The 26,866-nt window shown below is 40.1% G+C and overlaps 2 protein-coding genes across 2 annotated transcripts in view; one reads left to right on the forward strand and one right to left on the reverse strand.

The window, feature by feature from the left end:
* Nucleotides 1-16,189, reverse strand: part of ccpg1 (cell cycle progression 1) — a 72,018-nt gene extending 55,829 nt beyond the window's left edge. Inside the window, exons 1-3 of the mRNA XM_063065706.1 lie at nucleotides 16,051-16,189; nucleotides 10,086-10,161; nucleotides 1,106-1,205 (exon numbers count right to left, since the gene is read on the reverse strand). Coding sequence (XP_062921776.1) covers nucleotides 1,106-1,205; nucleotides 10,086-10,145 — 160 coding nt within the window. The 5' untranslated portion in view covers nucleotides 10,146-10,161; nucleotides 16,051-16,189. The remainder of the gene's footprint in view (nucleotides 1-1,105; nucleotides 1,206-10,085; nucleotides 10,162-16,050) is intronic.
* Nucleotides 16,190-16,347: 158 nt separating this feature from the next.
* On the forward strand, nucleotides 16,348-18,319 carry LOC134355596 (uncharacterized). The gene has a single exon (XM_063065707.1). It carries the CDS (start codon nucleotides 16,482-16,484, stop codon nucleotides 17,379-17,381), a length of 900 nt encoding a protein of 299 aa, XP_062921777.1. The 5' UTR covers nucleotides 16,348-16,481; the 3' UTR covers nucleotides 17,382-18,319.
* Nucleotides 18,320-26,866: the final 8,547 nt, after the last annotated feature.

The following is a 26,866-nucleotide window of genomic DNA, read 5'->3' on the forward strand; positions in this document are numbered from 1 at the left end:
GAGAAAATTTGTAATATATACATTAAGTTAAATAAGTAGTGCATACAGAGAGCAAAAATAGTGAGGTAGTGTTCATAGATTCATTGTCCATTCAGAAATCTGATGGCAGGAGGAAGAAGTTGTTCCTAAAATGTGGGTATTCAGGTTCCACTACCTCCTCTCTGATGGTACTAATAAGAAGAGAGCATGTCCTATGTGACGGGGGCCCTTAATGATGGATACCACCTTTTTGAAGCACCACTTTTTGAAGATGTCCTCAATGCTGGAGAGGCTAGTGCCCATGATGAAACTAGGTGAGTTTGCAAACCTCTGCAGCTTGTTCGGATCCTGTCATCTCTCCATACCAGATGGTGATGCAACCAGTTAGAAAGTTCTCCACAGAACACCTGTAGAAATTTGCTAGAGTCCTTGGTGACATAACAATTCTCCTCAAGCTCCTAATGAGATATATCACTGGCATGTCTTCTTCATAATTGCATCAATATGTTGGGCCCAGGATAGATCCTCAGAGATGTCAACAGCCAGAAACACGAAACCCCCAGGGCCTGACAAGGTGTCCCCTTGGATCTCGTGGAAGGGTAGTGCAGAAATTACAGAGACATTTAAAACATTTTTAGCCACGAGTGAAGTGACAGAGGATTGGAGGATAACTACTGTTTTTCTGTTGTTTAAGAAAGACTCTCAGAATAAGATGGGGAATTACAGGCTAGTGATCCTGATGTCAGTAGTGGATAAGTAATAGGAAGGCAACCTAAGGGCCAGGATATATAAGCATTTGGATAGACAGCGCCTGATCAGGGACAGTCAACATGGCTTTATGCTTGGTAAGTCACATGTAACCAATCTTATAGATTTTTTTAAAAAGAAAACGGTTACCAGGAAAGTTGAAGGAAAGGCAGTGCATGTTGTTTGCATGGACTTTAGCAAGGCCTTTGACAAGATCCCACATGGCAGGCTGGTCCAGAAGGAGCTGTAATAGTGTCATGTTGAATTCAATTTACTACCTCATCCTGACTGCCCAGTGACTGAACCTTCTTGACTATCATCCCAAGAGGGACTTCCTAAAGTCCATGTAGACAGCATAGCAATTGACTATTTTGCTTACCTTGTGACTCAAATGGTTTATCAACCGGTTGATTTGTTAAAGTCTGTGAAATGCATTCAGCCTCTCCTTTGTCTGAACTGAGTACCTCCACATCAGATCCCTAACCAAAAGGAGATCAGCAGTTAACAAGCATCATTTTAATTTTTTTTATAAATATGCTGCAGTTTCTTAACTCAGTAGTATACATATTATATGGCTAAGTGTTACAGTTCATACTCATCACTCCGTACATGTACTAACAGCCCAGCAATAAACTCCAGTCTCAAAGAATTTAGCACAAAGTAGCATTTTAAAACATTTGTTTGATATGAACAACAAATCAAAACAGTAACAATGCCTTTCTGAGCCTTCTTTCATGATTAGATTAAAAACATCAATTTAGTTCTCATAATGACTTGCACAAAGTCTAGTTTTCTGCTAGGAGACTATACATTACTACTGTATTATTACTGTATGCTAGATACTTTGACACACTCCTGATATGCCTTCAAATAATTTGGCAAGAAAAACAAAATTATTATAGACAGTATTTTTGATAATCTTTCAAACAATGCTTTTAGAGAGACCAGATTAAAGCCATGGTCAGTGGAGAGCTATCAAAAAGGTGTAAATGAAACCAGTGCATCCCTTTTCTTCTGTATCCTACATGGGCTTATCAACAGAATGAAAAAATTTCAACAATGCTCATTTCCCACCATCAATACTCTGCGACAATTTACCTTTATTCGTAACAAAATGCAGACTCAACTTCTTACAAGTAATTTAGGACAATGTGCCAAGTGAAACAAAAACAATTTGTGACTTACAATGAATATTAAAGTCACGCATCAACGGTTATAGTTAATCATTGTATACAACGTAATTGCTGTGGACAAAATGGCAGCTTCACGCTATGTTGGATAGCACTGATTGGTCAGACTTCAACATTGCATACCACCACCCCAATTAGTGTCCGTAAAGACTTGTGCTGCAAAACATTTTAATTTGCATAGCCATAGAGTGGCAGGATTATTTAATGCTTGGTACAATATTGTCATAAGAACAACCCTACAAAGATTTCTAATGAAGTTTAAGATTTCTATACTGGAACTGCCATTGTTCACACCCTTCTGAATTTGCATTTAGCTCATTAACATAGCTCTAAAACATGCCATGCAAACTATTCTGATTCCATGTAAATTTACATCCAGTATTTTAAATTTACCAACCCTGGGATAATATTTTTCATATTTCAGTGTTTTGAAAATGTACAGCAATGGTACAGTTAGCACTGCTGTCTCACAACTCCAAGGAGCTGGCTCAATCCTGACCCTCCATGCTATCCATGTGCAGCTTGTGGCCAGGAGGGTTTACCCCAGCTCGCTACCAAATTCTAAAGATATGGCAGCAGGTCAATTGGCTACTGCAAATTACCCTTACTGTAGGTCATTGGTAACAGATTCAATGAGAATGAAGAGAGAGCAAGTAGCAGGGATAATAGGAAAGAGGAAGCGAGACTGATCTCCTGAGAGCTGGCATGAACCTAATGAGCCAAAAGGCTTCCTTCTGCATTGTAACAAGTAAAACATACAAATATTTTGATACGAAAACAAAAAAAAATTGCAGATGCTGAAACTCTAAAACAAAAATGCTGGTAAAACCCAAATCAGGCAACATTTATGGAAAGAGAAACAGAGAATAGCTCGGAACTGATTACACCTTGATATGTTGAACTGATCAAACTCCTGTCCAGTATCAGCTGCTTTCAAAGTGACTCATCCAGTATCTCCAGTAGAAATAATACTGAGAGGAGATCCTACTGGCTGTTGATGGAGTAGCAGCTCTTTTATAGGTGCTCCTACTCTTTTTAATTTACTGCTTCCAACTTGTTTTGAAAACTTACTTTCAAATGCAATATTGCTTTAGGATGAATCGTGCTAAAGCTACTAAAAAAGAAGAGGGCCCTCTGGTAACTTTGGAATCTATTATGCTGACACTTCGGCAACATAAAAATGAACTTTCGGAGGAGTTACAGCAACTCAGTGCTGAATTTAAATGGATGGATGGAAAATTGGATTCTATTCAAAAAACTTTAAGTGAACACGATAAATGGATAAAAGAGAACGAAGATATTGTGATGACTTTTGACGCAAAGATTGACAACCTGGAACAGATCTGTGATAAACAGTTAAAGGTTAATGAAATATTAAGACAGAAGATTATCGACTTAGAAAACAGAAACAGAAAAAATAATCTACGTATTCTGGGTTTTAAGGGGTCATTGGAAGGCAATCAGCCTTTGGAATTTTGTGCAAACCTTTTGGCTAATTTATTTCCAAATATTTTAAAATCTCCACCTAAAATAGATCAAGCTCACAGATCGCCTACACCAAGACCTTCGCCAAGAGGACAACCCCGTTCAGTGATAATTTGTCTTCACGACTTTCAAACAAAGGAACTTTTAATTCATGAATCTCGTCGGAAAGGTATGATTGATTATGAAGACCGAAGTTCAGAATTGTGGAAGAATTTTCACCCGAGGTGTTGAATGAACGCTTCAAGTTTAAAAAAGTAATTTCTGAGCTGTATAATAAAGGTTTTAAACCCTCTCTTCCTTACCCCGCTCGTCTTAGAATCATTTCGAAAAATGGTTCTGAGAGGTGGTTTCGCTCGACTGAAGAGGTGCAAAATTTCTTGAGTGCCGAATCAATTTCAGAAGTTTAACTGTTCAATAATTCTTTACACAAATTTATGTTGCGTCTGCCTGATGGATCCTTTTTTTTAGAATCAGCAGTCTAACTGTTCATTACTTTCTTTTATGAACAATTGTTTTTTTTAAACTTTTGGCATACCTTCGTATCTAATTTTTATGTACTTTTATTTCCTTGTTTAGAAAATTAAGGATTAATATTAGTAAGTTTTCTTTGAGTTAAAATTTTCTAAGTTAATATGTTTTGAACTTTCATATTTCTTTCTAATATTTTTATACTATAATTTCTTATGAGGTTTTTTAAAATATGTTTAATTTTGCTCTGTTTTTCTGGTATGTCTTGTTGGAATGCAGTTTTGCCTTGAAATTTTTTTTTTTGGAGCTCAGCCAGTAAATTGTTTTGGGAGGGTTGGTAGGTTTAGCTGTCGACTGCCCTTTGGTCAATTTTATCTCTTTGGGCAGGGGCGGGGGGTGGTTTTCCTTTTTGCTATCAGCTGTTTGGTTCTCTTAGCTTCATTTGTTGCTTGGTTACTTTTTCTTAAAGCTCATTGTTTGGATTTTATATATATTCCAGCAGTTTTTATTGAAACATCTCTCTCAAGCAATATTTAAAATGGACCATACTTTTAATTTACTTAGTTTTAATGTTAAACCATCCTATGAAACGTAATAAGATATTTAATTATATTAAGAAATTGAACGTTTCAATTTTTTTTACAAGAAACACATGTTCGCAAATGTGATCATTTACGTCTTTTCAGCCGTTGAAAGGGTTTATCTTTCCATTCCTCCCTTCAGGCTAGGGCAAGAGGAGTTTCGATTCTTATAGACAATTCAGTTTCTTTCGTTCAACATAATGTAGTGTCTGATACCAATGGGCGTTTTGTTATAGTCTCAGGGAAATTAGATAATAAATCAATGGTTTTTGCTAATTTGTATTCCCCGAATATAGATGATCCAGGCTTTTTTGAAAGCGTTTTTTCACTTTTATCTGATTTAAGTTTATACTCTTTGGTTTTAGGAGGAGACTTCAGCTGTTGTTTAGATCCTGTTTTAGATCGTTCTTCTTCTAAATGATTGACATGTAGTAGATCTGCCTCCTTTATCCAATCTTTTCTAATGAAATGTGATATTGTTGATGTTTGGCACTTTTTGCGTCCAACAGATAAAGAGTACACATTTCTTTCCTCATGTTCATCATACGTATTCCAGGATTGATTTTTTTTTTGTTGATAGCCAATTGATTCCATTAGTTTGATCCTGTGAATATAAAGAAATTGCTGTTTCAGATCATGCTCCTGTGTTTTTATCTTCCGAGTGTCTCCCGAATAAACAGGTTCTGGCGTTTTAATCCAACTCTGGTATCTGATAAGGATTTTAAAACATTTTTGGAGAGACAAATTACTCTTTTTTTTTTGAAGAAAATACGCTAGAACAGATTTCTAGTCTTATTTTATGGGATGTTTTTAAGGCTTACATTAGAGGACAAATTATTTATTTTACCGCGAGTGTTACAAAAAAAAGCTAATAAGAAGTGAATTGAATTAGCCAATCAGTTGAAACAATTAGACCAAAAATATGCTTTGGCTCCAGATCCTGCTTTACATAAAAAAGTGTTGAAATTACAACTAAATACGATCTGCTTTTAACTTATCCAATTGAAACTCAACTTTTAAAAGATAAAAGTCAGTTTTATGTTCATAGAGATAAAACAGGTAAACAGGTAAACTATTGGCTAACCAATTAAAGAACTTTATAGTTAAATGCCAAATTAAAGAAATTTGTAAAGCTAATGGTGATAAAACATCTGATCATTTAGAAATAAATGATACTTTTAGAGAGTTCTATTCTAAACTTTATAGTTCTGATCCTCCTAAAGATAATACTGTAATGAATAATTTCTTGGATCGATTAAACATTCCTACACTTTCTGATGATAATCAAAAATTGCTGGATCAACCCATTTCTTATGAGAAAATTGCTGAGGTTGTTCACCCTTTGCACTCGGGAAGACTCTAGGTCCTGATGGATTTTCTGCAGAGTTATATAAGGCTTTTGCCTCTTTGCTTATACCTCACTTATACTCAGTTCTTTTGGACTCTTTTAAATTAGGTAGGCTGCCACAATCTTTTTATGAAGCCTCTATTTCGCTTATTCTTAAAAAGAATAAGGATCCAACTGAATGTTCTTCTTACAGACCAATTTCCTTACTTAATGTTGATACTAAAATTTTAACTAAACTTTTGGTTCGTAGGATTGAAAATATTTTGCCATCTATTATTTCTGATGATCAGACTGGATTTATCAAAAATCAATACTCCCACTTTAATATTCATCGTTTATTGAATGTTTTTTATTCTCCTTCTAAAGAGATATCGGAATGTGTGATATCCTTAGATGCTGAGAAAGCTTTTGATCGGGTTGAATGGAATTATTTATTTAAAACTTTAGAAAAATTTAACTTTGGGCCTGATTTATCTGTCTCCCTCTGCTCAGGTTCTTACTAACTCTCCGAATTCTAAACCATTTAAACTTCAACGTGGAACTAGACAAGGTTGTCCTTTGAGTCCTTTGCTTTTTGATTTGGTCTTAGAACCTGTAGATATTGCTTTCCAGGAATCTAATATCATCACTGGTATTTTAAGGAGGGGTATTAGTCGTAAAGTGTCGCTTTATGCTGATGACCTTTTACTCTACATTTCTAATGTGGAGTCTTCTTTACCTTCCATACTTTCTTTACTTTCCTGCTTTAGTCAGTTTTCAGTATATAAACTTAACTTTCATAAGAGTGAACTTTATTCTTTGAATAATTTAGAATTAGTTAACACTAACCTTCCTTTTAAAATGTTAAGAAATCAATTTACTTATTTGGGCGTAACAATTACTAGGTATTATAAATTCCTTTTTGAAGAGAATTTTTTTACACTTCTGAATTATGTTAAGAAGGCACTATTAAATTGGTCACCCCTCTTTTTATCATTGACTGGCTGAATTAATTCTATTAAAGTTAATATTTTGCCTAAATTTTTATATTTATTTCAGGCCGTACCTGTTTTTATTCCTAAATCCTTTTTTGATTCTTTGGATTCTATTATAACTTCGCATATATGGAAAAATAAAATTTCTCGATTAAATAAAGTTCATCTTCAAAAAGCTAAAAAGAATGGAGGTTTAGCTTTACCCAATATTAGGTTTTATTACTGGGCAGTCAATATACGGAATCTTATGTCCTGGTTATATTATAGTAATCGAGAGGACTATCCGGTCTAGGTGTCTTTAGAAGCTAATTCTGTTAATAAATTTTCTATCATTTCTCTTCTCGGATCCTCAATTCCTTTATCTTTAAGTAATTTAACTGATAATTTTGTAGTTAAACACACCTTGATGATTTGGGTACAATTTAGAAAATATTTTGGTTTATTGAGTTTTTCTACTTTCAAATCCCATTTTTTCTTTTTTTTAAAACCTTCTATGACTGATGTAGTTTTTAAAGAGTGGAATAGATTGGGTATTAAACGTTTTCAGGATTTGTTTGTTGGAGATAGTCTCTCTTCATTTGAACAATTGTCAGCAAAGTATAGCCTACCCAAAATCCACTTCTTTCGAGACTTTTTGCGTTCTCAAGTAATACATTTCCTAAAATTCCAGATAAGAATTTACTTGATACAATTTTTAATTTGAAACCCTTCCATAATGGATCTATATCTAATATTTATGGTATGCTCTTGGAAATGAGAAATATTCCTTTAGACAAAATTAAAAATCTCTGGGAACAAGATTTAGAGATTCCAATTTCTGAGGATACTTGGAATGAAATTTTTAAATTGGTTAATACCTCATCGCTATGTGCCTGTCACTCCCTGCTACAATTTAAGGTGGTTCATAGGACCCACATGACTAAAGATAAGCTTTAGTCATAAGATAAGGTTTTTATTCGGACATATCTCTCTACTGTGATAGATGTAACAATGGAGAAGCTTCACTAATTCATATGTTTTGGACTTGTCTAAGTCTTGAAAAATATTGGTAGGAAGTGTTCCAAACTTTTTCGCTGCTTTTTAAAGAAAATTTTAAATCTAATCCTTTGACTGCCTTGTTTGGTATGGCTGGAGGAAACGATATTATTTTGGAGACACATGATTTGCATATTTTGGCCTTTATGTCTCTTATAGCCAAGAGGGCATTGTTGCTTAAGTTGGAGGATGTCACTCCGCCTACTCATACTCATTGCTTAAATGATGTTATGTCATGTTTAAATTTATTGAAGATTCGCTGTTCAATTTCTGAACCTAGACAAGATTTTTTAACATTGTGGGGACCTTTTTTGAATTATTTTCAAAATCTTTGATTTGCTATTATGCACAGATGTTGGCTAACAATACGTTTTATCATACGATAAGGATTTTTTCCTTTTTTTTTCCCCAACCAAACAGCTGCTTTTTCCTGGTAGTGGGTTTAGATTTTTTTGTATAACGAAGTATATCTTTTCGATATTATGTTTAAATTTAATGTATACAGATATGGGGTAATGAAACTATATTTGTGATTCCAATATATTGTAATCAATATATTATATATCTTACTGTGTATTCTTTTATGCAAGAAATCAATAAAAAATTGAAAAAGAAAGAAATAATATTGAGAATACTTGCCCAACCTCCTGTGTTTGAAAATTTTCAGACACTTCATATTTACATTAAGGATACTTTACAAGTATTGTATGTTAACAGCACACAATGACATTGCTGGATTGAAGCCATGCAATTCTTGAAGTGGACCTTTCACTCTCAATACAAAACCTGCTCAACAGCAACCATTTCAACTTTAACATGGAAGACAAAACAGTGACTGCAGATGCAAAGAAGTAGTAAGCTTTCTAGCAACTGTAATTCTGATTTTCAGAATAGCTTGTCTTGTTAGTCATAAATAAAGATCACCAAACAGATGATTCAATTGACAATTATCTCTAACTTTCCTTTTCAACCTAACAAGCATTTAAGATGAATGCTCACCTTAAAATTAACACAGGCTAGCATTAATTCTTATTTCAAAGAATTTATATTTCAAGAGAGTTAACCAAACAATTTTTAGCATTAAATATACAGCAATATTGTGATGAGGTACTTTAAAAGTGGCATTGGGCAGAATTTCATCATATGTAAATATATGCCAGATCTATTAGCTATGACAGAAGCAACCACTTGGCCCCAAACACGGACAAGGTATTCAAATTCAAAAGGTGAGGCAAGAGTGACTGAAGGAGGGCTTTTATAAGTTATATCTGAGACTGTATGTTGTGCAATGATTGCAGCATCTTCTCCAGTCTTTCCATAGTCCACAAGACAAAAGAAAAGTATACAAAATATTCTCAACTAGCCTGGATAATTGCATCTCTAACAACACTTTGGAAGTTCAACAAAATCCTGGTCACTGTAATGGCACCTCATGCAACATGTCAAATGTTCATAACCTCAACAATGTACACATTAAGAGCGGAAGATGTACAAGGTATAAGCTATCACCTAAGATGCGGATATGAACAATAACCACCATGATCCACACCATCTTATCTTGTGAATACTGCCATTCTTTGATTACTGTCAGTCAGAACCTCTAAAATCCATATCTACCACCACCGTGGGACTACCTTTTTCACACTGACTACAGAGGTCCAAGGAGGTAATCTCTTTCTCAATAGCAATTAAGTTTAGACAATTAAATACTGGCCTGTTCATAATATCAGCACTCATTCAATGAAAGGTGTACAACTAGAAAAGACAGTTTGAAAATATTTTCCATTTCTATTGTATGCAAGACCAGAGGACAATCTCAGAACAGAAGGGCATCTTTTTAGAACAAAGATGGGAAGGAATTTCCTTAGCCAGAGAGTGGCGAATCTGTTGAACTCGTTGCCACAGGTGGCTATGGAAGCCAAATCTTTGTATATTCTAGGCAGAGGTCGACACATTCTTGCTTAGTCAATGCATGAAGGGACATAGGGACAAGGCAGGAGATTGGGGCTAAGAGGGAAAGTGGATCAGCCATGATAAAAAGTTGGAGCAAACTCAACGGGCCAAATGACCTAATTCTGTTCCTATATCTTATGGTCTTACGTATGTCTATTTAGTAACGACCAAAATCATGATCCAATTACCAGTATACAAGGGAACTTTATGCTTTTTATATCCATGCACCTTCTGATTAAAAAAAAATTCAATTCTACAAACTGACACATGCTTTAGTATTATTTATAAAGTTAAAGAAATAAAAAAAGAAGAAAAACATGTTTACTTCATGATTAATTATGGTCCAACCACAGGATGATTCACTATCGCTGGAATTTTCCGACATCTTCAAACTCAGGTAACTGCAAAACAGATATTTCAATATTAATAACAGATCAATTAAAAGCACTGGAAATAGATGAGTCATCATGTTGCAGTTATACAGATAGCGCATTAACTACCATATACCATCTTGTTGCCACATTATAAGAAGGATGTGGTAACAAGAGAGAGAGTGCAGAAGAGATATATCAGTATGTTGACTGTAGTTAAAATGTGAAATTGGAAAGGCTGGGTCTATTCTCAATGGAACACCAGAGGCTGAAGAGTGACTTATACAGGTTTATAAAGTTATAAGAATCAGAATCTCCCCTTCCCCCTCTGGTTTGAGAGGAGAAATTTAAAGGAGATCTAAGGGATAAGTTTTTGGAATGAGCTGCAAAAGGGAGGAAATGGTGGCAGATACCATTGCAACATTTAAAAGGCATTTGGAAAGGTACTTGGATAGGAAAGTATGCAATACAAGCCCAAAACAGACAAACTGATTTAGCATAGACAGGCATCACAGACACAAGGATGAGAAGAGCTAAAGGACTTGTTTGTGTGCTATGACTTTTGAGATCAAAATTTAACTTGTGGCAAAGCTTTGAGCATAATAATCATACCACCCAGAGTTTAGTGGTATGACTATCATTTATGTTTATACTGACTTTCACTAATCCTGGGACCTCTAAAATGGTGATTTTATCGACGTGTAGCTAAATCTCGAATACATTCAATGGCCAATTTTATTAGGTTTACCTGCTCATTAATGCAAATATCTAATCAGCCAATCATGTAGCTGAAACTCGATGCATAAAAGCAATCAGACAGAGCAACCCCATGCCGATGCCTTCCTACCTCCTTTCGATACAATACGTATACTTGGATGTTAAGCTCCCAAATATGATCTTCTTTCATCCATGATTCAGTGATGCCCACAACATATTACCTGCCAACCTCTAACTGCGCTACCAGATCATCTACTTATTCCATGTACTGCATACATTCAAATTTAACAGCTTCTGTCCTGTATTTTTCACCTGTTTTGATTTTGGCCCCATGTTACACTTCACCTCATCCCACTAATTTCAATTTTGCCCCATCATCTGCGGGTCCTTCTTCATAGTCTCACTACACACTGCATCTATTTGTACACCAATTACCCAATCTTCAGCACTATCACTCCAGTTCCCATCCCATGCCAAATTTATTTAAACCCTCTCCAACAGCTCTAGCAAACCTGCTGGAAGGATATTGGTAGCCCTTGGATTCAGGTGTAACCCACCCTTTTTGTACAGGTCGTACTTCCTCCAGAAGAGATTCCAATGACCCAGAACTCTAAAACCCTTGGGCCATTTCCTACGCCACTCATTCATCAGTATTATTAACCTATTCCTGCCCCGACTAGCCCATGGCATTAGGAGTAATCCTTGTAGGTCCTGTTCTTCCGAGACTCTTCGCTAACTCCCTATACTCACAAAGCAGGGCCTCTTCCCCCTTTCTACCTATATCATTGGTGCCAATGTGCACCAATACCTCTGGCTACTCACTCTTGCTCCTGAGAATATTCTGCAGCCACTCTTGAGAAGCCCTTGACCCTAGCACTTACGAGGCAACACACCATCATGATGTCTTTTTCATGCCCCCCCCCATCACTTTACCTGACTTTACCCTTCCCTGCTGAGCCTCAGAACCAGCTACAGTGCCACTGGCCTGGTTGCTGTCGCTATGCTCTACTAGGACATTCTCCTGTTGCTGAGAGGAATGGTCAAAGGGGAATCCTGCACTAACTGCTTACTCACTTTACTTCTCCTGGTGGTCACCCATCTACTATCAGAAGCCTGCATTCTGGGAGTGACCACCTCAGTAAAAGTCTCATCTATGAGGTTTTCAGCCTCCCTGATATCCATCTCCAGCACCTTGTCATTCAAGAGCTGAATATGGTGTACTTCCTGCAGATGTAGTCATCAGAGAGACCGTTAGGTACCCTGCAATCCCACATCTTACAGGAGCATTCCTCTGCTTTAACTACCATCCTGCCTACTCTTGCTATATCTTTGGTTCTAACCAATTAAAACATCTTAATTTCTACAATGAAATAAATGATAAATTTAAATAATAACAGTAACCACTGAGCACAAGTGCAAAAATGAAGCTTAAACAACCCTGGTTAAAACTGTCTTATTTATACATTTGAATTAATTAAATTCCAGTACAGGAATCTTTAGTTTAATTATAGATCATACTACAAAAGCAGGCTGCTTTTATTCTAGCAACCACATGACCCATCTTCACAAGCTGCCTCTTGTCTGTTCTTCACAAACAATGCCAGTTTAAAATGAAGGTGGAGCTGTTGTGACTGAACTAAAACTGGGTGACACGGAAACTGTAACTGGGAAATACAAATCTTTACTCACACGTAGCAAACCTTCAGAGAGAGTGTCCAATAGAAACTCATTCTCCAGACACTTCTTCAACACAAAGATAATAAATAACTACAGTTATAATCACCTACTTTAACTTTTGGAATATAGTCAAGTAAATATGCAGAATTACACATTTACAATTGTAGCACATTGTAATGAATAGAATATTCAATACTGGTGTCTGTTCCAAAAGCCTTAAGAGTACAAATTCCAGACACCATGAATATACAGCTAACCAGAAGATTAAGTGACAAAACAGATCTGTCCTGAACTGTGCCTTAAGTAACAGGAATACACCTTTAACAATGTGCTAATAAGCAGGTACATTTATCTATTGCCTTCCCCTACGTAGCTTTAACAGAACATACTCAGAGGTCCTATTAAATTGTGTACAGGTCTAATTTCTTGAACACCGCTTCTTAGTTTAGTTAACCCATAATTTTGCTATTCATAATGTCATAATTCCAGAAAGATCCTAAGAGCTTTCATCGTGATAAATGTGCCCTTGTCAGTTCACTAGTTTACCCTAGTTCAATCTACAACACTTAAACTAAAAATGAATGGCATTTTAATAGTTGCCATTTGAAAGCCATCACTTTATACTTTGGAATCCATCTACTTTGAACCACTGCTAGCCAAACACATTGCAAAATAGCTACCTGAAAAATTCTTGAGACACAATGTACATGACAGAAGAATGCAACAAATGATCAAAATGCATTTACACAATTTAATAGAATATTAATTTGCCACATTGTTGTGATATGCAGAGTTACAAATTATTTTCCTGATTACAAAATTGGAATGTACATTATAGAAACAGTGAAAAATAGCTGTTTTGCCTTATAAATCTTAAGGAAATAATTCTTGAATTATGCTCACACAATGAGTCAAAGCTCAGTGAAAATACATGCTGGTTAAAATTTGACTTTAAAAGGCAAGACTGGCAATCTGATGGGAAAGACAAAAACAACAACAATGGGAAAGACAGAGAAATTACACTCCATTCAATAAATTGTGCTTACTACACAATATTTGCCATATGTGCATTTTCTCCGATTCAAAATATATTCATTTGAAAAATGCTTAACTTTTCTAATCTATTGGGACTCAAAAAAATAGACCTGTATTCACACTTACAAAAGGTAAGATGACACAAAAAGTGGAAAAATGGAATAAAATCAAATACAAAAAACAAGTTAAAATAAGGGCTGGCTTGTTAGGCCGGAAGGGCCTGTTACTATGCTGTATCTCTAAATAAATTCGTATTAATGAAAGTGCAAAGTAGTCAACATTTTAAGAAGAAGTTGTTTAAGACTACATTTTAAATGTTAGTTTCATTTCCTGTTTTAAATGGCTTCATTTTAACACATCCATGAAGCAATCAGCATTCTTCTGGTTTTTCACTGGTTACAAACCCCATTTTTAAAGCCCAATTCCACCAATGAAAACCCTTGCTTTTTAAATAAAAACAGAATACAGAAAATAAAAGCAAGTATTTGAGTCAAAGATCCAGACACATTTATATCCTTAATCCCTGTATTTTTATGAAGTGAGAAATATATTAGCCAAAAATAGTCTAAGAAAACATTTTTACTGTTGAAATTGAAGGGAATGGAGGGATATGGATGATACGCAGGAAGAGGATATTTAATATAAATTGACTTTGAAATCTGCATAGCACCATGGGCTGAATTGCCTGTCCAATGTTGTACCGTTCTTTGTTCTAAAAGGGAACATTCATAAACAAAGCAATATTGGCTTTGACAGCTATCTGTCACTTGTTGTTTATGTAATCCGGAGTCAGACCATGATAACTAGTCTATAATGTTGCAATACGTGTGGAGATGACTGAATAAACAAATAAAATCCTGACCCACTTCATCCAATTTTTTTCCCTGATCCTCACAATCCACTTCCTTGTTTCCAAATATCTACTGGTCTTAGTCCTGCATATATACGCAATCAACAACTAAGCATTGTTAACTTATTCTCACTTTGCAGGTGTAAAATGAGGACTTTGCAAACATGCAGTTAAATCAGCCTAATTAGTTTGAACATTGAAATGTCCACAATAGGTTTAAAAGAAAACCAAATATGGATAAATAATATGAATAATTTCCCCTGCCCTCTTCATTTCTGCACTCTGGCTTCTCCCTTACCTCTTCTCTTCACCTATCACACCCCCTCCTCCTCTTTCCCTTTCTTCCCTGGTCCACTCGCCTCTTAAGATTCCTTCTTTTTCAGACCTTTAACTTTTCCATCTGTCACCTCTCAGCTTCTCACTTCATCCGCCCCCTCTCTCACCGCTTCACCCATCACCTTCTAGCTTGCATTCCTTCCCCTCCTCCCATCACTTATTCTGGCGTTTCCCCCCTTCCATTTCAGTCCCGAAACTCTTTTTCATAGATGCTACATGACCTGCTGAGTTCCTCACGCATTTCCTATGCGTTACTCTGGATAAATAACCTGATCTGTGGGCAGCATTGAAGGCAATGAAAATGGAAGGTCTGCCAAGCTAAATGAGCTAATCTAAATAACCTAAGTAAAAAAATCCAGAATAGTGAGGTAATACCTCGCCACCATGGAGTATTTTCCCACAGTTAACCTTTGACACTATTAATTATTAATTTCAGTTGCGCTACTACGGAAAATATAACTACTGATAGACTACTGGTGGAAGAGTTAATGAAAGAGTTTCACTGGCTGCAGAGCTGTAGATTACAGAAAGACTACTTGATCAGCTTAGTTCTAATAACCCGAGCTTTAAGGATGATGAAATGCCGTGCAAGAGGAATTCAGCAAGTCAAGCAACATCTATGGACAGGAATAAAGAGTCTTATGTTTGTGATGAAATACGGTAATTGTTCCTATGTGCACTTTACATTTAAAACAAGATGCCCACTATTTGTAAATAGCTTGCTGTGTCACAGGGGTTACAGCTTGGAGGAACACTCCGGGTATAGTAATACACTGCTCATATTCCCTGATTTCTGCCAGTACCCTCCTATCCCCTTGGATCCATCAACATTTGTCCTTTTTCAATCTGCGCAACGAAAGCCCCGTTATTGGTTGAAAGCCAAACGCTCTGTCAACAGAGAGTGCGGTGGCTTACAAGTCCCCGCCAGTGCCCATCACCTCGTCACGTCGGCAGGCAAACGCGGCGAGCTTTACCGAGGAGACACGAGGCGGACGATAGGAAGCACCCTTCCCTGGGGCTCGGAGGAGAGTTGGGAAAGGACAGAAGCAAAAACACATATCGAAGACAGACAGGGACGATGCGCCTACCACCAACACCCGCCCGTCCGCCGGCCGCTCCTGGACTTTCTCGCTCGGCCCTCCCCACCGCTTCCTACCTACCCTCACCCACCCGTCCTGCCCTGTTCTCCCCGGTGCAGCTTTCGCCCGCTCGACCCAGCGCTCTCCGGCGGCCTTGCAGCCCGGTCGCCAGCTCCGATCCACCACCGATCGCAGTGGGTCAGAGCCGGCCACAGCTAGCCTCACCTGCCTACCACCAGCCGGAGATGGCCACCGCTCTGAAAGCACCATCCACACAGGCCCTTGTGATGTTTTGACTGACGATCGATGACGCCGCGAAGCGAAGCGTAAATACAAGTCCACGAGGGCGTGAGCGGAGCCGCACGGCATTGTGGGACTTGTAGTCCCAGGTCTGGAAATATGTTCTATGCCTACTGAGCATGGACTACATTCCCCAGAACACATCGTGACACGAGCCAGCTGCGCCCTCATTGGGAGACGTCACTTACAAACTAACCAATCAGACACGGTTACCAAGGCACCGCTACCATAACAAACCAAGGCGAGACGAGCAAGAGCGGAGCAAAGAGGGTCTGTGGTAGGGGTGGGCCGAGAGCCGTGGCTCTGTGCCTTGTTGAAGAAGGACCACAGAGAGCCCTCCGGGGGTGAGGGGCACCATGGCTGACCACCATGTCCCGCCGTCTGCCCGCAGAGTCCAGTTTGAAGAACCGCAGGGTGAAGCCTGTGTTGCCAGGTCTGGCGCTGACTCACTCTGTAGTCGCCATTCAACCCCGGTTCGGTTCAGAGACGCCGGGTCTGACCGTCCCGTCTGGTCTTTCGCTCCAAAGGCAGAGGCTGCAGACACATGCGGTGTGAATCCCGGCTCACTCTTCAGTCCCGATCTTAAAGTTAAGTGCGCGGGCTGCGATGCTAACACTACATCTATCGCTCCAAAGCCGGGCTCCAGAAGTTCCGTGTGTGATAACATGAATGCATCCCTCACTAAAAACTCACTGTGTGCCGATCCCGCTCCAGTGGCTGACATCTGTGATAACCGCTGTTTTACTCCAGCGGCTCGTTTGGATGCTGAGTTACGTGATGATTTCAACCCTTCTCGTGCTTTGTCACTCGATTCTAAGAATTCGATATGTCGTGAGCTAAATTTAACCTCCGAATGCCGAAGCACAAGTGACGGCCACACTCAGTCCGTTGCTCCAAAAATTAAGGGAAAAAGGGAAATGGGAGGTGATAATCCCATTCCTGCAAACACTCGGAAGGCAGCGGATGGAAAGAGTTTTCCCTGTGCGAATCCTGGAAACCCTGTGTTTTCCTGCATGGAAAAAATCCCGACGTCGCCACATTCCCCGACTCCATTCGTGAAACCCCAGAATCCGCTCTACAGAACCACGTCTGCCGACTATGGATCCAACGAACCGACCTGTGACATTGCACCCTCCGTTTTCAAGCCGTTGTCACAGTCCTTCTCGGAAGTGCTCTGCACTACTGGGATGTATCGTAACCGCTCCCTGAATACTGGGCTAGATAAGAAGAGAGTTCACGACTTACTACAAATGTGATTTTGAGGCCTGTCGGAAAAAATACTTTGTAATTATGTTTTGAAAATATTTTGATAGTGAAGACAAGTGCTCATCTTGATCAATTTTACCAGACATTGTAATGGCGTGTGTTTAAGTGTGTGTAAATCCTGCGTGTAGTTTGCAAATGATTTAGTCATTTTCTATGTTTATATACAGTATACCGGCCTTTAATATAAATGGTTCAGACTTACACTACATGTCATTTAGTTTCCATGTGCATTCTCTCTGAACTTGACATCCACAAATGCAAAGGAATAGAATACAAGAGACTATTCAACTCAGCGTCTCTTCATCCTAATACAGATTTTGAGTCCTCCTGGGGCTGGAAGTGTTTCACATTTTGGAGTTTTAAAATTTTGGAATATATAATGAGATAGCTTGAGGTCGCCATCATTTCCAATTCTTGATTTATGTGCTATCGTTAAACAGTCTTTGTCTTGCACTTGTTCATCACACATATGGACTTAACAGTAAAAATAATTACATACTGTTAATATAATGCGTGCAGAGTAACAAAGGCAGCACAACAGCTTCAGGAGAATATCTGAATCAATTGTTAACAACAATGGCAGGCTTTCAGACTCCAGCCACGATGCCTTGTTTAGATGAAGGGTTACAGTGCACTGTATTTGCATTTTACTTCTTTCAGGTTTTATAAGATTAAAAGAACAATCAGCATCCTAGACTTGTTCTGGAGTTAGATTTTCATCAGCAAAGATCTTCACACTCATCAATTAATTTCTCTGTTGCTTTGTGATCAGCAGACACTTAAAATTTTTTAGAATCTTTAAAAAATTAATGCCGTATTTCTTTTATATTGCAATCAGCCCGCTGAATATTCTTAATTACCTTCAAATTTTAGTTTGTTGTGATGAATTTTTGCACATTTCATGGTCAGCCCACCATTAAACAGCATATGTTCACTCCAACACTGACGAATTCACTCTTTCAATATGATTAAGATCTCCATTTTTTACTTTATGCAGGGTTTTTCTATTTTTCATTAATTTCAATTTATTACATACATGAGGTCACTTCTCAGAACTGTCTGTGGTGCACAGGGACCTTTGCCTGGGAACATTCCCAATACCTTGTGGGATTTTCCATTTGTGACATCTTGTTAGTGCTCAAAAAATTTGAGAGTTTGGAATTTCAGATTCAACCTGTACCACTACATAGCATTTAGTAGCTTGCCCCGCAGATCATGAATCTTCAAATACATATCCAAGGACATTTAAATATAAAAGTTCTTGCCTTTTCCAGTACTAGGATCAATCTTTGAGGACAAAAACTTCCTCACTTGTCCCAGTACCAGTTATGTATTTTTTAAAATCCTCTGTCTAGGGGGAACCGCTCTTTCCTATTTATTCTATCTCGGCCCTTCATTACTTTATAAGCTCAATTAAACTTCATCTCAGTCTCCTATGCTCTACAGGTTCAAGTGTACATGATAACTTCTGGTGAAATATGTCATTTGCTTTAACACCCAAGGATGTGCTGAGGACAGCCCATAAGTGTCACATTCCAGCACCAGCATAGCATGCCTACAGTGCTTGGCAGACCAAGACAAAAGACAAGAAGCAACAAGGCAACAACAGCAAAGCAAGCTCCATTCCTCTCTCCCACCCTCCCGTGCACACATGAGGACAGTCCTCCCAGCTGCCAGCCTTCAGGCTGTGGCCATCGGGCTTTGACTTCCAAACTACCGACGAACCCTTGGACTAGCTGATGATGGGACCTTGAACTCTGGGCTCAAACTCACCAGTCCTCATGCCTCTGGCTCACATAGACATCCGATCCCAGACCCACCATCTCTGGCCTTCGATCGCAGAGTGGAGACCTAGATTGCTGAGGTCCTTTGTCACTTCGAGCGTGGAGTGCAGGTGTCCTTTGTCAAAGCAACCAACCCTATTCAATATTTCTACATTGCTAAAATCTTCTAGTCCTGGCAATGTGTTTGAAAACTGTCCGCACTCTCTTCAGTCCAGTCATATCTCTCTGGGGTGATTAAAAACATGGTCAAAATGTCTTGTTCTCCTTGTCCTTATAGTCTACGCATCAGCTCATAAAGGGAATTACACAGGGCACATTTTAGCCTCTTTATTGAAGTGTCCTGCTACAAAAATCTAGGTATATATACTCCAAGATCCATTGATCAGTATCTGAGGCCCATTTATTGTGTCCCTTGTCTTGATGAACTTCCCCAAATATTGCACATTTCTTTGGATTGAATTCCATTTGCCACTCTTCTATCCAAATGACTAAATCATTGTTATATTTCTGCATTCTTAAACTTTCATTCTCACTATCCAATACTGCAATCGGTAAACCTCTATCATGTATCTTGGATTTAAGTCTAAATTATAAATATATACAGTATAACCAAAATCAAAAGACAGACTATAGTCCCATGGATTCTGGATTATTAACTGTAAAAGAGTGCTAACTTACATACTGGTGAACTTTAAAAGCTTCCCAGCTTTGTATCATTTCTTTTAAATCTTTGTGTTCCTTTGATGAGTCAGTCACTTTAGTGCAGAGGCTTCATTCATGCTCCAGCTGTAGTCCGTGCTGCTCCTGTCTGACTGCTTAAGCAAACTATCCCTTAGCTGTCTGATGTTCCCTTTCTGCATTGAGCATGTCAGAACTAAACCAAAACTAAGCCAGTGTCCTATCCACTTTATAATTCACACTTCCATTTTCAGTCAGCATCACAATCTGTTGTCTCACTGCAGAACTGCAGAGATGTCCTACACTTAGCATTTCAGGAGCAGCTTTTCCTTCTCTGGCATCAGTCTTCCGAATGGTCCAGGAACACTTCTTCACTATTCCTCATTTACACTATTTATATGTTATCATTGTCACCTACAGTCATATTATGCCTTGCACAGAACTCGTGCCACAAAACAAGTTTCATGACATATCCTGATTCTTTCTTTCTCTGTACAGCAGGAAGCCCTTCAGCTGGTCAAATCATACACACACACAAAATGCTGGAAGAACTCAGAATCAGGTTTATTATCACCAGCATGTGACATGAAATTTGTTAACTTAGCAGCAGCAGTTCAATGCAATACATTGAAAAAAAAGATGATAATAGAAGGAAAAAATATAATAATAAATAAATAAATCTATTACAGTAAAAATCGTGCAAAAACAGAAATACTATATATTTAAAAAAGTGAAGTATTGCCCTAGAGTTCAGTGTCCATTTAGGAATCAGATGGCAGAGGAGAAGAAGCTGTTCCTGAATCACTGAGTGTATTTGCCTTCAGGATTCTGTACCTCCTATCTGATGGTAACAGTGAGAAAAGGGCATGCCTTGGGTGCTGGATGTCTTTAATAATGGACACTGCCTTTCTGATACACTGCTCGCTAAAGATGTCCTGGATACTTTGTAGGCTAGTACCCAAGATGGAGCTGACTAAATCTACAACCCTCTGCAGCTTCTTTCTGTCCTGTGCAGTAGCCCCCACCCCCATACCAGAAAGTGATGCAGCCTGTCAGAATGCCCCCCGCGGCACATCAGCAGGCTAGGTAGCATCTATGGAAAAAGTGCAGTTGATATTTCGGGCCGAAAAGTCGATGGTCCTTTTTTCCCATAGGTGCTGCCTGGCCTGCTGATTTCTTCCAGCATTTTGTGTGTGTTGCTTGGATTTCCAGCATCTGCAGATTTTCTCTTGTTTGTGATAAGTGTACTCTAACTCTGGCACCACTTCTTGTAATTATTCTAATTTTTCTCAAGTACTCATCCAACTTTCTTTATGTGTCACAATTGGAACTGAATCTGCCACTACCCCTCATACTCCAGATTCTTGGGTCTTCTGTCAATCACTATCATTTTATGAACCCCAATTCTTGACAATGTATTGCACTTCTGCCTCATTGTTTGCCAGCCATTTGTTCAGTTCTTGCCCCTCCAATTTGCACCTATCTTTCACTTGGCAAAATACCAAGCAGAAATCAATGCCATTAATATAAAGACTAGCCCTAGTTTTCAAAATAAATAACTTTCCATTTTCCTCCTATACTTCCTGGACTACTGCCATTTTGCTGCCTTATCCTTTATCCCACCCTTAGCCCACCATTTTCCCTCTTCTACTCCCACTAACCGCTCTCCACTCTCCCTGCCACTCTTCCACTGCCTGTGATCTCCTGTGTGAAGCTAATCCCTACCATTTTACTCAATTAGGAGTTGCCATTTGCCAGCAAGCGCAGTCAGCTTTACTCTGAGCCACAGAATCAACCCAACATCAGCTTCAGCCTAGCTAAGCTCTCCACAAACCTCGATTTTTCAGTTCTGCCAGCATCCTCATAAGAATAGGTGGGGATGCAGCACCCCTGCGGTATATCAATCTGTTGCTTTTTCTGTGTATAATCCTAGAGTTTATTCTAAAAGAAAATCAAATGCCACCCTACAGTTCCCGATAATGTAATGTGGTTTGATCAGAGTACAATCTGTTTACAGTTTCAGTGTATTAAAATCAGTATTGAAAGTGTAACCTAACCTAAATTAGGGTTCAAATCCAGACCACATTTCCAGTATTTGGCTTCTAAACCTCTAGACTACAAAGCTGTAGGTTCAAAGTTAGTTGTACAAACAGCCAAGCAGAACTCATGTGAATTTCATGTTTTAGGCAGATGCACATTTTGCCAAGCATTCTTAGAAATATTTAATTACGAATTTGCTTTGAGCTAAAAACCAGCAACAGTGTCTGGTTTACAGTTTCTTGTTTCAGACTGGTAACTACCTTCTGCAAGTGTCAAAAAACAAAGAACTTTGCCACATCAGCAAAAAGTATTCCATTAATGAGACCAAGACATGACTTCACACCTCCCACCTCTCTCTGTCAAACTATTCCCATTCACTCATTGAGCTGATGATCTTGTTTATAGCTCATCCCCATGGTTTTTACCCTCCCTCCTCCTCGTGCCCCTCACCCACACCCCTAGCAAATTTACAAGTTCCTTTTTAACATGTTTATTCAAATAGCGAAACACTGTGTAATAATCAGGGCTTGTCAATTTAATTTACTTATAGAGATGCCCCCGATTTAACCCTGACCTAATCACGGGACAGTTTACAATGACCAATTAACCTATTGGACTGTGGGAGGAAACCAGAGCACCCGGAGCAAACCCATGTGGTCACGGGGAGAACGTACAGATAACGGCAGGAATTGAACCCAGTTTATTGGTACTGTAAAGCGTTATACTAGCCACTATACCAACCCATAGAATGTTCCATGCTCACTCATTATTGCTGTCCCCCAATACAACAGCGCATGACAAGGATGGGATTTGACCCTGTGCATTCACATTAAAATATGATTATTGTTATTATCTACAACAGATATGAACTCCTATGGGGACCACCGTTCCTGCAAATCCCCCATTGTGCCCATTGATACTGTGTGCTCCTTCTCCAAGGACACCCCGGCACAGACATAACCCCGAAAGAGGGGCAGACTGTCAGCTCGAACTGAGCCCTCAATATGAGTGGCCAGCTTGGCCAGGCCCAGGAGCAAACTGACAAGGAGATTGCCTGAGTGGGTCACCGTAGATATCAGTTCTGATGCAGCATCTTTGATCTGAAATGTTAACTCTATTTCCTTTTTCCACAAGTGAGGTCTAATTTACTATTTCCAGCATTTCATCGAACACAGAATAGTACAACACAAAAACAGGCCATTCGGCCTACAATGTTCTGCCGAACCAGCTGAAAAGCAAATAAACACCCAAACACTAGTACCACCTACCTACACCATATCCATATCCCTCCACCTTCCTTACATCCTTGTGCCTGTCCAAATATCTCCTAAAAGCCACTAATGTATTTGCCTCTACCACCTTACCAGGTAGTGTATTCCAGGTATCCATGACTCTCTGAGTAAAAAAAACTTATCCCTCACATCCCCCTTGAACCTACCTCCTCTCGCCTTTAATGCATGCCCTCTGTTATTAGACATTCATAAACTCAAGGAAGTCTGCAGGTGCTGACACTCACAAAATGCTGGTGCAACTCAGCAGGTCAGACAGCGTCAATGGGAATGAATAAACAGTCGAGCTTTTGGGCCAAGACCCTTCTTCAGGACTGGAAAGGAGATGGAAGAAACCAAAATACAAAGGTGGGGGGAAGGGAAGGAGACTAGCCTGAGGGTGATAGGTGAAGCCAAGTGGGTGGGAAAGGTAAAGGGCTGGAGAAGAAGGAATCTGATAGGAGAGGAGAGTGGACCACAGGAGAAAGGGAAAGAGGAGAGGACCCGGGGGAAGTGACAGGCAGGTGAGAAGACAGAATAGAAGAAGAGGGTAGGGGGAAAGAAAAAAACATTTATTGAAAGGAGGAATTGATATTTACGTTGGAGGCTACCCAGACGGAATATAAGGTGTGCTTCCTCCACCCTAAGGGTGGCCTCATCTTGTCATAAGAGGAGGCCATAGACCAACATGTCAGAATGGGAATCGGAATTAAATTGTTTGTCCACTGCAAAGTTCCACTTTTGACGGATTGAGTGGAGGTGCTCGATGAAGTGGTCTCGCCAATGTACTTGATGCGGCTTTGGGAACACTGGACATGATAGACGATCCCAGCAGTTTTGCAGGTGAGGTGTTGCCTCATCTGGAAAGACTGTTTGGTGCCTGAATAGAGGTGAGGGAGAAGGTGAATGGGCACATGTAACACCTAGGCTGCTTGCAAGGATTAGTGCTGGGAGGGATGAACATGGGAATCATGGAGGGAGTGATCCCTGCAGAAACCAAGGGAGGGGGCGAGGTAAAGTCATGTTTAGTGGTAGGATCCCTTTGGAGATGGCAGATATTGCAAAGGATGATGTGTCAGATGCAGAGGCTCATGGAGTGGTAGGTAAGAAAAATAGGAACTCTATCACTGTTAAGGCAGCAGGAAGAAGGAGTGATCATGGAAATGGAGGACATGAGGAAATCTGCAGATGCTGGAAACTCAAGCAACACACACAAAATGCTGGAGGAATGCAGCAGGCCAGACAGCATCCATAGGAAGAAGCACAGTCGACACTTCAGGCCGAGACCCTTCGTCAGGACTAACTGAAAGAAGAGATGGTAAGAGATTTGAAAGTGGGAGGGGGAGGGGGAGATCCGAAATGATAGGAGAAGACAGGAGGAGGAGGGATGGAGCCAAGAGCTGTGAAGTTGATTGGCAAAAGGGATGCAAGACTGGAGAAGGGAGAGGATCATGGGACGGGAGGCCAAGGGAGAAAGGAAGGGGAAGGGGAGCGCCAGAGGAGGATGGAGAGCAGGCAAGGTGTTATTGTGAGAAGGACAGGGAGAGAAAAAAAATAATAATAATAAATAAGGGATGGGGTAAGAACAGGAGGAGAGGCATTAACAGAAGTTAGAGAAGTCAGTATTCATGCCATCAGGTTGGACGCTACCCAGATGGAATATAAGGTGTTGTTCCTCCAACCTGAGTGTGGCTTCATCTTGACAGTAGAGAAGGCCATGGATTGACATATCAGAATGGGAATGGGACGTGGAATTAAAATGAGTGGCCACTGGGAGATCCTGCTTTCTCTGGCGGACAGAGCGTAGGTGTTCAGCGAAACGGTCTCCCGGTCTGGGTCGGGTCTCACCAATATATAGAAGGCCGCACCGGGAGCACTGGACGCAGTATATCACACAAGCCGACTCACAGGTGAAGTGTCACCTCACCTGGAAGGACTGTCTGGGGCCCTGAATGGTGGTAAGGGAGGAAGTGTAAGGGCAGGTGTAGCACTTGTTCCACTTACAAGGATAAGTGCCAGGAGGGAGATCAGTGGGAAAGGATGGGGGGGACGAATGGACAAGGGAGTCGCGTAGGGAGCCATCCCTGCGGAAAGCAGAAAAAGGGGGGAGGGAAAGATGTGCTTGGTGGTGGGATCCTGTTGGAGGTGGCAGAAGTTACGTAGAATTATATGTTGGACCCGGAGGCTGGTGGGTTCAGTTGGTGAGGACAAGGGGAACCCTATCCCTAGTGGGGTGGCGGGAGGATGGGGTGAGAGCAAATGTGCATGAAATGGGAGAGATGCGTTTGAGGGCAGAGTTGATGGTGGAGAAAGGGAAGCCCCTTTCTTTAAAAAAGGAAGACATCTCCTTCATCCTGGATGAAAAGCCTCATCCTGAGAGCAGATGCAGCGGAGATGGGAGAATTGCGAGATGGGGATGGCATTTTTGCAAGAGACAGGCTGGGAAGAGGAATAGTCCACGTAGCTGTGAGAGTCCATAGGCTTAAAGTAGACATCAGTAGATAAGCTGTCTCCAGAGATAGAAACAGGAAGATCAAGAAAAGGGAAGGAGGTGTCAGAAATGGACCAAGTATTCCTCTTCCCACCCTTCTCTCAATTCCTCCATCTCCGCCGCATCTGTTCTCAGGATGAGGCTTTTCATTCCAGGACTAAGAAGATGTCCTTCTTTTTTAAAGAAAGGGGCTTCCCTTCCTCCACCATCAACTCTGCCCTCAAATCCATCTCTCCCATTTCACGCACATCTGCTCTCACCCCATCCTCCCGCCACCCCACTAGGGATAGAATTCCCCTTGTCCTCACCTGCAACCCCACCAGCCTCTGGGTCCAACATATAATTCTCCGTAACTTCCACCACCTCCAATGGGATCCCACCACCAAGCACATCTTTCTCTCCCCCCACTTCTGCTTTCCGCAGGGATCGCTCCCTACATGACTCCCTTGACCATTCGTCCCCCCATCCCTTCCCACCAATCTCCCTCCCGGCACTTTTCCTTGTAAGCGGAACAAGTGCTACACATGCCCTTACACTTCCTCCCTCACTACCATTCAGGGCCCCAGACAGTCCTTCCAGGTGAGGCGACACTTCACCTGTGAGTCGGCTGGGGTGATATACTGCGTCCAGTGCTCCCGATGTGGCCTTCTATATATTGGTGAGACCAAACACAGACTGGGAGACTGTTTTGCTGAACACCTACGCTCTGTCCGCCAGAGAAAGCAAGATCTCCCAGTGGCCACACATTTTAATTCCACGTCCCATTCCCATTCTGATATGTCAATCCATGGCCTCCTCTACTGTCAAGATGAAGCCACACTCAGGTTGGAGGAACAACATCTTATATTCCATCTGGGTAGGCTCCAACCTGATGGCATGAATACCGACTTCTCTAACTTCCGTTAATGCCTCTCCTCCTGTTCTTACCCCATCCCTTATTTATTTATTTTCTCTCTCTTTTTTCTCCCTCTGTCCCTCTCACAATAACTCCTTGCCTGCTCTCCATCTTCCTCTGGTGCTCCCCTCCTCCTTTCTTTCTTCCTAGTCCTCCCGTCCCATGATCCTCTCCCTTCTCCAGCCTTGTATCCCTTTTGCCAATCAACTTTCCAGCTCTTAGCTCCATCCCTCCTCCTCCTGTCTTCTCCTATCATTTCGGATCTCCCCCTTCCCCTCCCACTTTCAAATCTCTTACCATCTCTTCTTTCAGTTAGTCC

This window comes from Mobula hypostoma, chromosome 13, assembly GCF_963921235.1.
Source record: "Mobula hypostoma chromosome 13, sMobHyp1.1, whole genome shotgun sequence".
In the NCBI taxonomy this organism is placed as follows: domain Eukaryota; kingdom Metazoa; phylum Chordata; class Chondrichthyes; order Myliobatiformes; family Myliobatidae; genus Mobula; species Mobula hypostoma.

Excerpts from the sequence above, each read along its gene's own strand:
- LOC134355596 (XM_063065707.1), top strand. The coding sequence starts at position 16,482 with ATGGCTGACCACCATGTCCCGCCGTCTGCCCGCAGAGTCCAGTTTGAA.